Source organism: Porites lutea, chromosome 1 (genome assembly GCF_958299795.1).
Source record: "Porites lutea chromosome 1, jaPorLute2.1, whole genome shotgun sequence".
In the NCBI taxonomy this organism is placed as follows: domain Eukaryota; kingdom Metazoa; phylum Cnidaria; class Anthozoa; order Scleractinia; family Poritidae; genus Porites; species Porites lutea.
The window spans coordinates 31,536,298-31,553,797 of NC_133201.1; the positions used below are offsets into that span (position 1 = coordinate 31,536,298).

The 17,500-nt window shown below is 39.6% G+C and overlaps 2 protein-coding genes across 2 annotated transcripts in view; one reads left to right on the forward strand and one right to left on the reverse strand.

Moving 5' to 3' along the window:
- The window catches only part of LOC140928009 (uncharacterized), a 49,441-nt gene that overhangs the window by 28,793 nt on the left and 3,148 nt on the right, over positions 1-17,500 (forward strand). The window lies entirely within an intron of this gene.
- Positions 11,762-12,752, reverse strand: LOC140948354 (N-lysine methyltransferase KMT5A-A-like). The gene is made up of 3 exons (XM_073397593.1): positions 12,601-12,752; positions 12,295-12,494; positions 11,762-12,049 (listed from the first exon to the last, which is right to left on the reverse strand). The coding sequence occupies exons 1-3, from the start codon at positions 12,688-12,690 to the stop codon at positions 11,824-11,826; spliced, it is 516 nt and encodes a 171-aa protein (XP_073253694.1). The 5' UTR covers positions 12,691-12,752; the 3' UTR covers positions 11,762-11,823.

Here is a 17,500-nt window from a genome sequence, read left to right on the forward strand (position 1 = left end):
CCGCTTGGATTTGGAGAAAATCGACAAAATCAATTTTCGTGGTCGGCGACTTAAAAACAACAAAAATTTGAGGCAAAATGAGGTGGTCTCAAAACTTCGCTCGCACGCACACGGGAATAAAGCGGGGTAAAATATTCCCCGATAAATCAATTTATAAAGGGTTCCACTTCTGGTTTGGTGATGAATTCTTATCTTAACGATAATCGGGAAGATAAACAATGTTATTTCAGTTTGGATTCTTTTTCAACTAAACGAAATTTAAATTTAGGCAGAAAGTTGCCTTTTATATTTTAGGCATGTGCTACACCTTGGTTTTACCTGAAACTCAAGTCATATGTTATTTAAACATTGTGCTAAAACATATGTAAGAATTGGCCTGGGTAATTAAATTTGTACTTCACACGAACCTTCTGAAGTTGAATAAATTTTGCTTGAAATATGAGACTTTTCAAGAACGTCGGTTGGTTGTTGCTCGACAAGTCACGATGGCTGGGCTCTCCAAAAGAAACTTAACTCACAATCGCACTTGTATTAAAGACATTTGTACTGAAACGATAATTTTTGTTACCGTTCTGGTTAACTGGCATTGCGCCTTGTCCCAAGCTAATCAACCAAAGATCCAAAAACTCGAGGAAACGTGGTGCGTGAAAATAACCTGAAACAGAACATTTCTTGGCATTGCTGGCCTTTCTTTTCCGCAGTCAAACTTTTACATCCATTGCCATTTAAAAATTCTAGGTCTCACAAAAACTGCGATTTTGATAGTGAAACTTTCGGGCTGCCGATACCTCTTTGGTCATAAAAGTCTGGTCAAAAGTGTTGCGTGACAGGATTCACAGGTTTCCTAATCTAACCATTGGAGCGACGCCTTTTTTTAATGTTCTTGCCAAAAGTAGCATACTATGCTACTAACAATCCAAATCATGTTTATTTTCTTTTTTTCCTACGTTTACTTAAAGTGTGCTTCCATACAATACTAAATAAGTCCAAAAATATCGTTTTTCACGTCAACTTCCCTCCGTCGCCTTGTATGTGCCTTTGATTGAGTTCAGGCTTCAATCTATAGCTATTTCACCGCGTTATTACCTATCAGGCGGCTGTCTTTCCTCTCGCATATGCAAGTTCCATTGTTTTGGATAACAGTTTTTGTAAACATTCTGCAATTATCTCTCGGTATATATATTTTTTCTAATCTGAACATGGTTATTCCATCGTCAAACTCTTGCTTCTGTTTGTATACAGAGGAACCCTGCCTTGCGACCACCCCGTTTATACGACCACCTCTTGCCTCAGCTCACCTCCCATAGTCTTTCCACCCAGACGTGAAAATCTCCGAGTCATTTTATTATTTTGAAGACCTCTTTAATGCGTCCACCTCGCTATTATGACCTGGCTGTTATGGCCCAGTGTTGGTCGCATCAACGGGGTTCCACTGTATTTTTTAATTTCGGTTTTCCACATTGTAGAACAAAAAACAACAACAACAAAAATGTGCGTCAGCTGGACTATGGAAATTAATGTAAAGAACTAAAATTTAGGCCCCTCTTAGATGAAGAAAATTTGTCTCCAGCAGAATGGTCACCCGCCTACCCGAGCTTTCCTGGAAGAGGCAACGTCTCACGCATTTCTTTACAAAACATGGCGAACCGTTGAAATTACAAAAAGTTGGCTCGGCTAGAAGGATGACCCACCTTGTCCAGTCACCCTTTTGTAATGGTAGGGTCAGCCTCCAAGCCGGGCCAAAGTTTCTCTGTAGGCACTTTACGCGCTTTCCATTCAAAAAAATTCCTGTTTGAAATTTGCGAAAAACCACTTGCTCAGTGGAAGGTACATTCCAGTTGCACAGACCAAACCAAAGCCACCGCGAGTTTGGTTATCGTGCTTGTAAGCAGGATACAGACCAGTGGTCCTGGGGAAGATAATTTTGTAAAATGGAAGGGGACATTTCGGTCCGACCGGCAAATCCGTATCGGTAAAGGGCTCGCATAGCCAAGGAGCGGACAATTAGAGCATGCGCGAAGGCCGGTTGGGGTCAATGTTTTTTCCCCTCTCGGCTGGGAGGGTGACTCTCCAACACGAGACAGGTTTTCTCCATATAAAGGGAATTAAAATTTTCAGATACGAAATTGTAATAGAGAAGGAATCAGAAAAAATGTCAAAATTGTCGAAAAAATAGTATTGAAGCCCTCATAATAATTATATGGCGCCGCAAAGAACTTAGTAATTTAGATAACCTAAAAGGGTTTCGAATGTATTTAAGAGGAAACTGTCGTTGGGTGCCCCTGTCAACTTTCGCCTAACGCTTCCACTACTTTCTTTACCCACATAGTTTTTTTTTTCAGTTTTACTCTCGGCCATTTTGCCATTTTCTGAGTGTGCGCTTTGGTACCGGCCTTGAGACTGAGACTTGGTGGCTCGTCAGAAATTCATGGTCAGAACTCTTGAAAAGAAAGTCTCCGACCATAACTTTCTCTGGCAGTCATCAATGAAGCGGATATTGAGGCTGCATCCGCTTCTGGGCTCGTTCAATTCTCGAAAGTCCCGATAACTAACGGGCCCCTAAAGCTGTTGTTCTTTACATGCAAGATATAAATTTCAATAGTTTTGCATCTAACATGATAAAAATATCCGTTAATGAAAAAAATGAGGTATTTTGCTGGCCACAACCCGCGCTCCTCTTAATCCTTTTATTTCGATTTGAATATTTGATTTCGGGCCCGAAAAGTTATAGGGACTTTGGACAAACGGGCCCCTGGTCCGTTGTCTAAGGCCGAAAGACAGAATTTACCGGAAAAGTAAACTTAATGCTTTTGCCTAAACAGTGTCCTTTTAATGTGAATTTGAAGACGTCAGGGCCTAACCCACTGGTAAAAACGTTTCATTCCAGCTTTCTAACCTGCTGTATCTGCGGTATATCATTTTAGTGTCAGATTTTAAAGCTTGTTTGAGTAGCCGAGCATGCTGTAAGGAGGAAATTGTCTGATATACTTTGACGTATCCTTTGGTAAAGGAATGAGAGAGGAACAGGTCAGCGTTCTAGACCCCAGGTTTCCTTCTTTGTATATATTCGATACTAGAAACTGAAACTCGTGCCTTAAGTCTTCACACTCAAGGAGAGGTTTGTAGACTTTAAAATAGCGCTACGTCATCTACCACTCCACAAGGCCGCCCTGCCTGGATTGCATTTCCCCAATCACTTTGAGATATTTTCTTAGTTGCGTGTGCTAATGTAAGTTTTTTAATGCTGGTTAACCTGTGCAAGCATTTGATAAAGGGGAGACAGGGTTTAGAGCCAATTACTTACCTAACATCCTTGACCAAGAGTTACAGCGTAACCCTTTCGACGGATTCTTCTATCCCCTCAACGACCTTTCCGCTGGAGTCTTACTAGGTAGTACCCAAGTAAGATTCAGAGCCACCCTTCCCCAAAATATGCATATGAAATAACATGATTTTTTTTATTGTGATTCTTCACTCAAGATAAAAAACGCTTCCGAGATCATTTATCGAGGTTGTCCAAAGTTTAAAACCCACTCAGTGTTCGTGTTTACTGGCAGGGTGTATGATTTTGATGTTTTCCAAATTCCTTAATAGTCAATGCTTTTTTCACATGCACAGGTGTCCGAAAAACTGACCACCACTTTACACTTTTAAATCAAGTACTGGTGGCAGCCAGACTATGCAGGCTTTCAGTTGTTGTATAATTGAACAAATAACTTTGGAAACATCAAAGAAATGTATAAACAATTTTGTTTTAGACTGCTCATTCTTAAGTTCGAAGGATGGTGTTCGTTGTCGCGCAACACCTCTCCTTGTCTTCTCACACTTCCTCGCTGTATGTTGTAACTGATTCTAGGAATTGGTAAAAACATCTTTCAAATCGCCGAAAATGTCTTAAAAACATATTTTTCTCGTGATATATTTTGTTCAACCACCTTAAGAATTTAGATCATAACGCTCATTCGGTTTGAGTGACATTTTAATAACCTGGCCCATCTCCAATGACCTCTCGTTAGAGGTCAAATTACAAATGCGTTAGCGCCAGCAGAGTTTTATAGCTCGAGAGTAGAAAAAGTAAAAAAAAGGGCCCAAACTATAAAGGTAAGTTAATTTCTATTGCGTGTTAGCAAATTATTTATCGTACTATAGAAGTACATCAGGTCTCTTCTCAGGAAATGCCAGTGATCCCTTTTGGCAACAGCAAGGCGTTGGTGAATTATGCAAATGTGTCATATTTCACTCAAAATTTGTTCAAGTTCAGAAGGTTCGTCTGAAGCCCAATTTAAATTACCCAAGCCAGTTCTTACATATGTTTTAGTACAATGTTTAACTAACATATAGCTTGAGTTTCAGGAAAAACCAAGGTGTAGCACATGCCTGAAAATTAAATCGCGACTTTAGGTCTAAATTTAAACTTCGTTGACTTGAAAAAGAACCAAAACTAAAATAAAATTGTTTACCTTCCACATTATCGTTAAGTTAAGAATTAACCGCCATTCTAAGGCTAAAACCCTTTATAAATTGATTTATCGGGGAATATTTTACCACGCTTTCTTCCTTTTTGCGTACGAGCGAAGTTTTGAGACCCCCTCATTTTGCCTCAAATTTTGGTTGTTTTCAAGTCGCCGACCACGAAAATTGATTTTGTCGATTTTCTCCAAATCCAAGCGGCCTTTTGAAAAACAAAGTACACCCCGTTTAGTTACTTACTAATAGGTATGTATGGACAAGATATGAGCGAAATTTAATTTTTGACCGTGGCCGCCGGTTGCTCGATATTTACAGACATTCGCTCTTAACAAGCTTACCTCCTCGTAGGCCTTCCTCTTAACTTTGGCCTATTTCTTATCAGGGTTTACGGACATAAATAGCGTCAGTAGTTTTTTTTTTGTTTTTTGCAACTTACTCCTCAAAAGTAGATAAAATCCATCGAGCAATGTGTTTTGCGTATTCTTGCTATTTCGTCTTTGGATAGCCCTGGATAGCCCTGAACGCCATTTTTTTTTTCTTTTTTTTTTTCATTTCACTCGCACCGTAACCAGCTACTCGGCCGCGCCTGGAGTGAAACGATGTTGATCGATGGTCTACTGCCCACGCAGTCTCGTTTCCAATCAAATATATCGTCTATGGTATATTGCTCGCATCTTCCAATTTTGGTTAGCGCCAGTTGGTCATGAAGAATCAGCAGAGGAATTGGAGCCAATCAGTCTCGTCGAAATATTTTTAATGGATAAGAAAATGTTTGAATAACCTTCCATCGTCCATATATATGTTGCAGTTATCTTTATATATATATATCTACCTGGAGTTTTGAAAACCGGGTTGCCTGAAATCTTAAGTCAAGTCCAGCACATTGCAGGCAATCTTTTAAAACTTAATTTGCTTAAAGCCCTGATACTTTTAGTGTAAAAATAACAATCTCGCTCTTCAGGACTAACCACCCTCACCTCTTAACCATGGGCTTCAAATAACTTCCTGGAAGTGACAGAAATCAGTGCAAATTCCAGAAAATTTGCACGAGGGGGGCAACAGTCCGTCCCGTAGGGACGGGCTGTTGCCCCCGTTGGCCCAGATAATATTTTTTGAGGGGGGCTTCCGTCAAACTAAGTGTCATGTTGTTGCACAGACACAGGGCTATCATCTGGTATGCATTTGGGGTAGCCTGGTTAAATTCCAGGGGGGTGGGGTTGTTGTAAAGACTATGCTTTGTGCTAGAGTGCAGATTCGCTGGGTTTTTGTACCTGGGCTTACCCCTGTCTTTCAAAGCTCAATGTCTCCCTCAAATTAAGGGGGGGTTGTGTCTGGCTGGGTGTCATGTTGTTGCACAGACACAGGGCTATCATCTGGTATGCATTTGGAGTTTCTTGGCTTATTAGTCGACTAATTTTGTTTAAATAAGTTTTTTGATAGGTCTTAAGTCATTGAATTTTTGGAGATGACTCTTAAATAACTTTAGTCTTTTTTTCTTATTTTTTAAAACAGGCACACCCAGCGACTGTTTACTTTATATTTTCTCTACGGAGAGGGAGAACAGGCCTATTATTTTCTACTGCTTGAGGATTGCTTAAAATCTGCTTATGAATATTGATCTATTCATATACAAATTTTGAAACTTAGTTAATGAATTTCCATTATTTTATTTTAAGTTTAATTCTTCACATTTTACCCCCCAGTCTAGGCTATTTATCGTAAGCAGAAAAAATGGAAAATTTCGGACTCTAAAATGTGATGTTCCTAACAGGAATCAATTATGCAGTTTTAACTTTTTTAATACCTTTAAGTGCATCTAATATTTACGGTAAATTAACGGTGAAGCCCTCGTATTTTTCAAAAGACTCAAAATACCGTAGGATGACCGAACTGATACACAAAATTTTATAGCGACACTGACGATGCATTTCTAGAGATTTAAAAATACTCTGGATAGCCTAAGAAGTGTTTAAAATATATTAGGAGGAAATTGTCGTTGGGGGTGCCCGCGCAAAGGAGTTTATGTTATAAAAAATTATGTACGGAAGTGATATGAGCCTTGCTTTTGTTAAAGTCTCGGTACCGTTGAGGTAAAATTATCTTAATATTACTTGACTGCAACAAAAATAAATGAAAATGCTGCAACGAAAGATACTTGTTATTTCTTTCTCCTCCCGTGTTTTTTTTTTTAAGCTTCCCATTAAATTTGTGACTTAGACAGTGATCTTTAAATCTTTGATTGCAAAAAGATTCGAACGAGCGGGAAGATAGTTTCTCACCATTTACAAGTGTTGCCTCTTTGTAGACTACAAACGTACATCAGTAAGGGGCATATGTATATCGTAGCGTAACATAGAAACGTCCTTCCTGTTAAGGGGAATGATCCATATGATGTAATTATGATCTGGCTGGCAAATTATGCAGTCGGATAAAGTGGAGTGAAGACTTTATTTAGACAGCAGATAACCTTTTTACAGTTAAAACTCATTTATTTGTGGCCCTCTATTAACAGAAAAAAAATATATAAAAATCAGATCATTCAGCAATGGTAAGAGAGAGACAAAAAAAGTTACAGAAATGAAAACTGTAATAATCACAATTAAAAATAAATAAGACTGTAAAAAGATCTATTTCAGTCGTATTTTTATCTTTTCTTTATTTTTGCTATTTAAACTAACTAAAAAAAGTGTCTCAGCTCGGGTTTACTGCACTTTTAAAGCCAATACTGTTACGTCATATTTCAAGGAAGCAAACCTTGCTTCACTTTCTCTGAGATGAGAGTTCTTTGAATGAGTCAGATCGCGGATCTCTTGATCTTGCTTGACGCTTCGATTTCGTAAAGATTTTAGATACTTAAGTCGGTTATTAGTCTTGTCACAAACTTGACAGGTATCGAGCCTAGATTTTCTGAAGCTAAGAACATCTTTCAATTCGGTGTTAAAGATATTTCTAAAAGTTGAAAAACTTATAACAGGTCCTTTGTTTTTTCTTTTTAACCTGGTCGTCTTGACATCAGGATGTTCACGAACATATTCCGACCACATTTTTCGTAGTGTTTCATTGGATTCAAAATACTTTTTGCTGCCACTTCGCGATCTTCTATAATGAGACTCGGACGCGTCATGTGAAAGTATAAAGTCGATGACGGTCTGTTTTGTTTCAGGCAAAAGTCTTCGAGGAGTGGTTTGCCCTCTTTGGTCGGGCTCTATAAATGGTCCTTCAGGGCTCATTTTTTTTAGCAGACATTCTATTTTATGCTTTGAGATACCATAAACCTTGAGGAACGCAGTCTTGCATACTTCACCCAGCGATGGGGACTTGTATGTTATTTTTCGTTTTCCGGTTTGCGTGATCTTCACTTCCACAAGTTTTGACAGAAGATAATTTTGTTCATTGTATTGTTTCTTATAAAGCAGGTCCCTTTGCTGCCGTATGATGCGTTTTATATTACACAGACCGTGTCTCAGGAGGCATCCATTGTCACAACAGGTCAAGTTCAAATTGTGCAAACCAAAGGCAGCATTTTTGCGCCGGTTCACTCGGTTCGCCTTTGGCACGTAAACCTTTTTTAACTTGCTTCTGGAACTCAAAGTTCTCCTTCCTTTCTCTACCGAGCTTGCAAGAGGTTTACCTTGTCTAAAATATTGCCACGGATTCGAACTGTCAAAAATGTACAATAGGCGATTAACATCAACCCCACTTAAGTTCATCTCTGTTTCTTGCTGAGCAAAAGAGCCCATTGTTGAAGGAAAGGAAAATGTTTTAATCTCACCCGTGTAATTCTTATTCATTTTATATTCTTCATGGAAGATAGAGCTTACTAGAATTTTCTAGCATCGTGATAAAAAAGTAACTATAAAAACGTTTTCTGACGTCAATTATAACCAATCTACCAGGTGTTAACAGTTTCGCTACTTATCAGTATAGTTTTATTAAAAATAGCCTCTGTAATCGTGTGGGATGAGAAGAGAAAAATGCATTTTTGTGTAATTTTTCCTCCTAAAAGACACAAATATTACTCCATCAAAAATAAGAAATGCACTCACTTTTTGCATAATAATGATAATACTTTATCAACTTCGCCCTTGAAACAGTCGGCCTTAAGGAAATTCAACTGCGTGATTCACGAAAAGTCTAGAATTCAGGTGCAATTCCCGAGTTGTGAAACACGTTCTACAAAATAGCTGCATTTTATGAGAAAAATCTAGAGTTTTCGCGACTTTACATTTTTTTTAATATTGCGACAAAACAAGCAAGTGAACACACTTATAAATAATGCGCCCATCCGACTACTGACCTTTGTTAAATCTTCGGCCCATTGAACTATTATTCCGTTTCGACCGGATTGTAACCCAGGGGTGCCATTTAACGATGATGCCAAGAGTGTTGGTTCTCCAAATGGACTATCATAAGTGTCTTCCGACGCCAAAAGTTTCCTCTCAAGATTCCTTTTACTTGAGAAAGTTAAGGACCAATCTTTTCGGGGTCTATTCAGCCAATGAGGATATTATGAACTGTTTTTTTTACGATGAATCCATTGGCGGAAGTGGTCCTAATGAAGTGATATCTTTACTTAACTACGTATTGGAGACACTAATAGAAAGGTACGGGACATTTCATCATTTAATACTATGGGCAGACAACTCGCCAGCACAGTTTAAACACTGCTTTTTATTTTTTTACTTGGACACCCTTGTCCAAAATGGAAGGTTTCTTCGAGTAGATCTGAAATTTTTATTGGAAGGGCATTCCTTTTCAATATGTGATAGAAGATTCGGGTGTATTCAGCAATTCTTTAACACTCAGGAAAAAATCGAAACTCCTCAAGAATGGGCAATTTCTCTACGAAATAGCCATTTACGTAACGTCAGAAGCCACTGGGTAAGCCTTCATCAGATAATGAACTATAAATCGTACTTAAAGAAGAAATACATTGCTAGAAGCGAGGACATTAACGGAGAAAAATTCGGAGTGGGAAAAATTGCGTTTATGAATTTTGGCTATGGTGAGATACCAGATCAAGAAGGAAACTTAACGCTTACCAGGCACAATGAAACCGCCTTTATCAGGTTTACAATGGACACAGTAGAAAAGCCAACAATTGTCTCTTTTGTAAAGAAGAAACAATGTGAGGAATTGAATCCAGCGGATCTAGTTCCTGTGAGACAAGATTGCAGACCTGTTCGCGAAAATGTGAGACCAAATTGTATGACACTCGCCCAGAAATATTTATCTGAAAGGGCTTTACGGTTCTTCACTGCATTGGCAGTTGCTCCCGCTGATCAGGACAGTCATGATGCTGACTAGTAATGAATAACCACTACTTGTGTACATAGTGATAATACCAATTACAATATTGTATAACTGTTATACCCTAATTACGATACCGTTGGTTTTATCGGATTGAGAGACAATAATTAGGTTCATGAACATTTTATTCACTGTATCCGTTTGGTAGTGTTCACAACTCGATGTACCACAGTTCGACTGAGTAAACACTTGTAACTGCACCCTGAGACCTTTTTAAAACGCAAACGTTGAACTAAAGGCGACTGATAATCGCACGAGCGCCCCGCTGCGGTAAAGGCTTAAGCGTGCCGTCCTCACGATCAGTTTGCTTTGGCTGTGTATACTCAATTTGATTTAACTAGAAAGGAATGAGAAACTATTGCGTTTATAAAGTTCTCTGTTAGCAACGACTTGTAAGGTGCATTGGCCAATATGCAACCGCAATTTATGTACAGCTGATGAAAGAAAGGATGCTATGTTTCCAAGCTAAATTATAGGTGTCCACTTTATCAAACATATTCCCTTAGCCAAAAAGCAATCAGTAAGAAACTAAGGGAAACCTTATAGTTAAGGGTAAATAACAGAAACATGAAGCAAAAACATCAGGACATAGGAAGCTATAGCAACGACGTCCGGCCACGGCAACGAGTAAGGCAAAAAAGCTATAGGTTTATTAAGAAAAGCAAGTCTGCCCGTGCATCTACTTCTTTGCTGTCACTGCCCGCACAACTACGATACGTTTTATGGAGAGAATTAGAATTAACACCGCAAGATTTAAAAAAAACGCCTATTCGTTTTAAAATTGACGTTTTCGCTGCTGTTGCCGCCGTCGATGCCAAAGCTCCCTAATCGTCGACCTCCCATGAAAAGGAATTTTTTTTAGACGTGAGTATACTTTAGCTTCAAAGTAAAGTAACACCTATCAGGCTAAATTAAATGTCCTAAGCCATAAACCTTTTACCGCAATCTCTGTCAGCAGGGAGTTTTAGCAAGGTCCACGGCGACGGCAAAACGAGAACGTCAAAACAGCAATAAGTTTATTAAACAAAACATCACGTTTACACGTGCAGATCACTTTTTTGCACATTTCTTTGCCATTGCTGCACGACTACGAGCCTAATTTCACGTTTTATGGAGGACGTAAACAAGCGATAGGGAAATTTTCTTTGTCTTTCTAAACTTGAGTGCAGTCCTTAAGAAATCAACTCCAGGGAAATTTGCCTACACTAGACATTTTCAGTGAATTGGAATTAACGCGATAAAATTTGAAAAACGCAAATTCATTTTAAAAGTGACGTTTTCGTTGCTGTAGCCGTCGTCGATGCTAAAACTCATTTCGAGCGCGCAAAGCTAGCTCGTAAAATCACTCGCGCACAATAAAACAAAACTTTACTTTTGGTCCGTAATCAAATTGCATGCATGACTGAAATGTAGCGCAAAGCAGATATTTCTGAGAACATCTTACTGAATAACAAATGTCAACATAAAAATCAATTTTTGGCATCGATAGACAAAAAAAGGTAAAGGCAATTATTGCCTGTTTGGTAATGCCGGTTAGCCCAAATTGACAAAAAAGGGGGATGAAACAAGTACCGTATGTATTGTAATAACGTCACGATAAATTGTAAATTTAGTAATAAGGGCAATAGATGGACTAAGTAGAATCCAATTCGGTCTGTAATGATGCGCGTGATCAACAAAAAATCGGAGGACCGTGCAGCGGGAGTGATTACTTAAATCTCGATTATGATTACAGACCGTATTGGGTTGCATGAACGTTTGCTACAACTTAATCATATATAACTATAACAAAATGTGTGATATTTTAGGATTTTTCAAAATTAAAACGCAAGAACTTCCGAGATTTTTTTGCTAGCGGTGAGAAAAAAAGCATTTGAGTGCGCAATTGCAATGGTGCGTGATGTCCAATTAGTAGGCATAACGCGTATTGGCCTATAAGTGGTGAAATCAGCACAGTTGATAGTCAATCAGATTTGAGAATTTTACTATAGTTATGATTAAGAAAAAAGGGAAAGAATAAAGAAGAAAAAGAAACGGTAAAAGCTAGGGTGGAAGAGTTTGACTGTTTGTATGATATTCCCAATCTGCGTCGCCGTAATTCCAGAGGAATTCCACAGATTGTGGAATATCATGCAAAGCAACGAAAAACACTCTTGCTCGCGATGATGTATCATCAACATAGGGCTTTAAATTTGCGTTTTGCCTTGAATGGTTGATAGTTGCCGCCAAGTTTAGTTCGGCATGAATATCACCATAGTAAGGATCAATTCTGAAAGTAAATAATAAATAACGTTTTAGTGTGTACAACTTAACACAAACATTAAGAATATCCCACATATATTCATAACATACTGGGTAACTGTTGGTTCTCGCGAGTAAGTTGAAACAGAAAGATAGTTCAAAGAAATCCAAAGGCGACAAGTCAAGTCAAAACAACGGTTACACGTGTTTATATAACGTCGTCTTGGAGGTAGTAAAAGTATTTGCAAAAATGCGCTTAAGCCAGTAACTTACGCGATACTTTGGCCGCGGTGATCTATGACCATGAGGGTACATGTCTTTCCTACTCTTGCGTACTCCGCCTCGCGTTTCGTTGCCTCAGTCATCGATATAAGCTCCCCCGTGTACTCTGCCACCACCTGTCCTCTTTCCACGTCTTTTTTGGCGAAGGCGCATTTTCCCGCGCCTCGCGGGTCACTTGGAACGTCGTGCACCTGTGCAAGAAAAGTGCGAATACTGATCAGCTAGTAACATTTCATTAAACCAGAAGAAAAGATATTCAACAGGAAAGGAACGAAAGAGCCTCAAGTAAACACTCACCTCGATTGGAGGAACTGGTGGAGGATGCCTGGCCATGAATACGGAGATGTTTCTTAACATCTGTTCACCTCCAAATTCATGGCCAAGCATACGACGGGCGCGGTGGAGTTTAATATTGAAGTATCCTCTGGTGTTGTTTTGTACGCCGTACGTGACATTTCCATTGTTTGAGAATGAAAAGGTGGAAATTTCCTTTTTTAGTTGCTGTTAACATAAAAATAAACGATTTTAGATCATTTCACCTTCAATGCCTTGAGATGTTTTCTTTTTCAACTTTTGAACTTACTCGATTAAAAGCACTTCTCTTCATTAGGAACTTTGTTTGGCCGTGAACACTATCGTCGTCGGTCCAAATTGAAACTGCCGTTTCATAGGCGGAAAAAAGCTCCGATGTGGAAACAAAGTTTCCTTCCTCTGTAGTGACACATTGATTTAAAAATTTTGACAAAAGAGGACATTTTGCCGCTCTTTTGTGCCGCAGCATCACCCGTCTAACATTCGCGTAGGACATGTTGAATAACGTTGTGGCAACTGGATAAGGATGTAAGAGCTATTTTCCCACAGGGTAAAATTAGAGAAAGTATAGAAGTGTGGCAGAGTGTGGGAATGCTTATAAAAGCTGCAATTCTATTTGTGGAATGTGTCAATCTCGCTACTTCACTGAATGTCGATCTGGTGTTTGCAGGCAAGTTTTCAAAATATTTGTATTTGTTTTTCAGACTTTTATTATTTCATTAAAAAGAAAAATATATGAGACATACAGACTTTTCAATAGACCCCTTTAGCTCAATGTATTGATGATATGTTTTTGCTTTTCAAACGCCATGTGACTTGAAATATGTTATGATAATTTATGCGTAGATTTGCACATGATTATGCATAAATTTTGATACTTTGTCACATGACCTTCATTGCAACTGGAATATGAGCCCGCATTTCCAGGCAGGGTGGCTACATTTGCCGCGGGTGTGAAAAAAATATACAACTATTTTGAAAATTTGCCTGCAAACACCATCCGTGTATCAAAACACTTCGGATCTCTTCTCAGCCTTTGATTCTTTTATAACGGGATGAGAACCCGAGACCACAGGAGCCAGAAACAAATGAACTTGAAACGTTGAATCCAGGCTATCGATTGAAAGGAATCAATGTGACCTAAGTCCGCGTTTTATAAAAGAAGGCTATTAATTCTTTTCTGGATTTCTGGATTCAGGTAGGGAACATAAACTTTGAAGATATTGACACTGGGGCAAGATTTCCGTACTGTTCTGACAACACCTTACATTTATTGTGAATGCAGCAATTTCCTACTTTACGAAGTTCAGTATTGCGTGAAGAGTCAAAACATCATGAAACATGAACGCATAATCATAAATAAGGTTTTTAATATTCTTGGATTGTAACCACGTGACAAGGCGACCAGGCTTGAAAACAATTCAATACATAAAAATGAAAATACAGTTGAGTTCCCAGAGGACAGAAATGCATTTGTTTTTATCATCCAACATGGCCGCCGTGATGTCAGGTGCATTAAAACCAATAATAGGACTGTTTGGTGATCTTGCTTACTCAAAGAACATAACACTTGTTTACTGACCTTGTTTATAGAAAACAAACTGTGTCGCTTTTAACACCATACAGAGAAAATACAATTTCATTCTCTTTTGCCAGGAGGTCATGATTATTTAGGACTTACAGTTATAGATTTTCTTATTACTGTTTAATTACTCTTAAAAAGGAAAATCCTGGCATAGAAAAACACATAAGCTCAAGCCCTTTCAAAGAGCTTCGTACCTTAAGACTTCAGGTTTTATAGAAACAAACTTTTCTTGCTGTACGATAACAAAACCAATCCAAAAAATTTGTAAACAACTTGTCTGTCTTACCAAATACTTGAAATTGATTGGTCCAATAACATTTAAATTCACAAACGCTTACTGTCATATTTTATATTTTATTGTTTATGTAACTGACATGTACCATCAAGTCAGCTTTACAATGCAGAAGGTGTCAATATACCAGTTATTCTAAAAAGAAGATTCATCGGCCAAGGTAATGTAACTTTATTGCGCACTAGATAAGTGTATAGTGATAATTTTTCTTCATATGGCCCAAAACCCAACAATGAGTCCATTAAAGTACAGCAACCTTTACAGAACTCTATTAAACCGTGAAATTCGGAGACATATCACCATTATCAAATACAAATGAAACATATACTGTAAAATAATGATTAATAATATTTTTGCATTTGATAATAAAGACGTTATCTTTTAAAAAATCTTTCATTATCAAACTTTGCCAAAACAGAGCTATCATCTGGTATCCATTGTGTGGTTCCGAAAATTTTCCATACTTCCCCCACGAAAAGGATTATTTCTTAGACCTCCCCCCCAACCTCTCTGGAAATTACAGTCAAGCTTCATACATTTACTTAAATTTTGCGGCCTTTATAAGAACCCCAACCCGCCAACAATTTCCAAACCCTTCTATAAAGGGAGTATGAATATATTCTAGAACTACACATTTGGGGTAGCCTGGTTAAATTCCAGGGGGGTGGGGTTGTTGTAAGACAAGACAAGACAAGACAATGCTTTATTTAAAGTCTCATACAGTCCTATGTACATCGACTTTATCCAACTAATTTAAAATCATAGCACAAACTGCACACTAGTGAAACTATAATCAATGTTAACCTAAAGAACTAATGATCTTCTTTTCTCACAGCAGTCGACTACTTTTTTTGCAATTAACTTTTGCACTGGTTTGTTCTTGCTCGGATGGTTGTTAAGACTACGCTTTGTGCTAGAGTGCAGATTCGCTGGGTTTTTGTACCTGGGCTTACCCCTGTCTTTCAAAGCTCAATGTCTCCCTCAAATTAAGGGGGGGTTGTGTCTGGCTGGGTGTCATGTTGTTGCACAGAAACGGGGCTATCATCTGGTATGCATTTGGGGTAGCCTGGTTAAATTCCAGGGGGGTGGGGTTGTAGTAAAGACTATGCTTTGTGCTAGAGTGCAGATTCGCTGGGTTTTTGTACCTGGGCTTACCCCTGTCTTTCAAAGCTCAATGTCTCCCTCAAATTAAGGGGGGGTTGTGTCTGGCTGGGTGTCATGTTGTTGCACAGACACAGGGCTATCATCTGGTATGCATTTGGGGTAGCCTGGTTAAATTCCAGGGGGGTGGGGTTGTTGTAAAGACTATGCTTTGTGCTAGAGTGCAGATTCGCTGGGTTTTTGTACCTGGGCTTACCCCTGTCTTTCAAAGCTCAATGTCTCCCTCAAATTAAGGGGGGGTTGTGTCTGGCTGGGTGTCATGATGTTGCACAGACACAGGGCTATCATCTGGTATGCATTTGGGGTAGCCTGGTTAAATTCCAGGGGGGTGGGGTTGTTGTAAAGACTATGCTTTGTGCTAGAGTGCAGATTCGCTGGGTTTTTGTACCTGGGCTTACCCCTGTCTTTCAAAGCTCAATGTCTCCCTCAAATTAAGGGGGGGTTGTGTCTGGCTGGGTGTCATGTTGTTGCACAGACACAGGGCTATCATCTGGTATGCATTTGGGGTAGTCTGGTTAAATTCCAGGGGGGTGGGGTTGTTGTAAAGACTATGCTTTGTGCTAGAGTGCAGATTCGCTGGGTTTTTGTACCTGGGCTTACCCCTGTCTTTCAAAGGTCAATGTCTCCCTCAAATTAAGGGAGGGTTGTGTCTGGCTGGGTGTCATGTTGTTGCACAGACACAGGGCTATCATCTGGTATGCATTTGGGGTAGTCTGGTTAAATTCCAGGGGGGTGGGGTTGTTGTAAAGACTATGCTTTGTGCTAGAGTGCAGATTCGCTGGGTTTTTGTACCTGGGCTTACCCCTGTCTTTCAAAGCTCAATGTCTCCCTCAAATTAAGGAGGGGTTGTGTCTAGCTGGGTGTCATGTTGTTGCACAGACACAGGGCTATCATCTGGTATGCATTTGGGGTAGCCTGGTTATATTCCAGGGGGGTGGGGTTGTTGTAAAGACTATGCTTTGTGCTAGAGTGCAGATTCGCTGGGTTTTTGTACTTGGGCTTACCCCTGTCTTTCAAAGCTCAATGTCTCCCTCAAATTAAGGGGGGGTTGTGTCTGGCTGGGTGTCATGTTGTTGCACAGACACAGGGCTATCATCTGGTATGCATTTGGGGTAGCCTGGTTAAATTCCAGGGGGGTGGGGTTGTTGTAAAGACTATGCTTTGTGCTAGAGTGCAGATTCGCTGGGTTTTTGTACCTGGGCTTACCCCTGTCTTTCAAAGCTCAATGTCTCCCTTAAATTAAGGGGGGGTTGTGTCTGGCTGGGTGTCATGTTGTTGCACAGACACAGGGCTATCATCTGGTATGCATTTGGGGTAGCCTGGTTAAATTCCAGGGGGGTGGGGTTGTTGTAAAGACTATGCTTTGTGCTAGAGTGCAGATTCGCTGGGTTTTTGTACCTGGGCTTACCCCTGTCCTTCAAAGCCCAATGTCTCCCTCAAATTAAGGGGGGGTTGTGTCTAGCTGGGTGTCATGTTGTTGCACAGACACAGGGCTATCATCTGGTATGCATTTGGGGTAGCCTGGTTAAATTCCAGGGGGGTGGGGTTGTTGTAAAGACTATGCTTTGTGCTAGAGGGCGGATTCGCTGAGTTTTTGTACCGGGGCTACCCCTGTCTTTCAAAGGTCAATGTCTTACTCAAATTAAGGGGGGGTTGTGTCTGGCTGGGTGCCATGTTGTTGCACAGACACGGGGCTATCGTCTGGTATGCATTTGGGGTAGCCTGGTTAAATTCCAGGGGAGTGGGGTTGTTGTAAAGTTTGATGTGTTTTTGCACTCTTATGCAGTTTGTTTGTGCTGTTTGCATGCAAGCAATGACCCACCCTGTTGATAATGTTCCTAGTCAGC

Excerpts from the sequence above, each read along its gene's own strand:
- LOC140948354 (XM_073397593.1), bottom strand. The coding sequence starts at position 12,690 with ATGCTTGGCCATGAATTTGGAGGTGAACAGATGTTAAGAAACATCTCC. Across the intron at positions 12,495-12,600 it reads CACCAGTTCCTCCAATCGAG|GTGCACGACGTTCCAAGTGA; the intron begins GTGAGTGTTTAC and ends TTTCTTGCACAG. Across the intron at positions 12,050-12,294 it reads CACCGCGGCCAAAGTATCGC|AATTGATCCTTACTATGGTG; the intron begins GTAAGTTACTGG and ends ATTTACTTTCAG.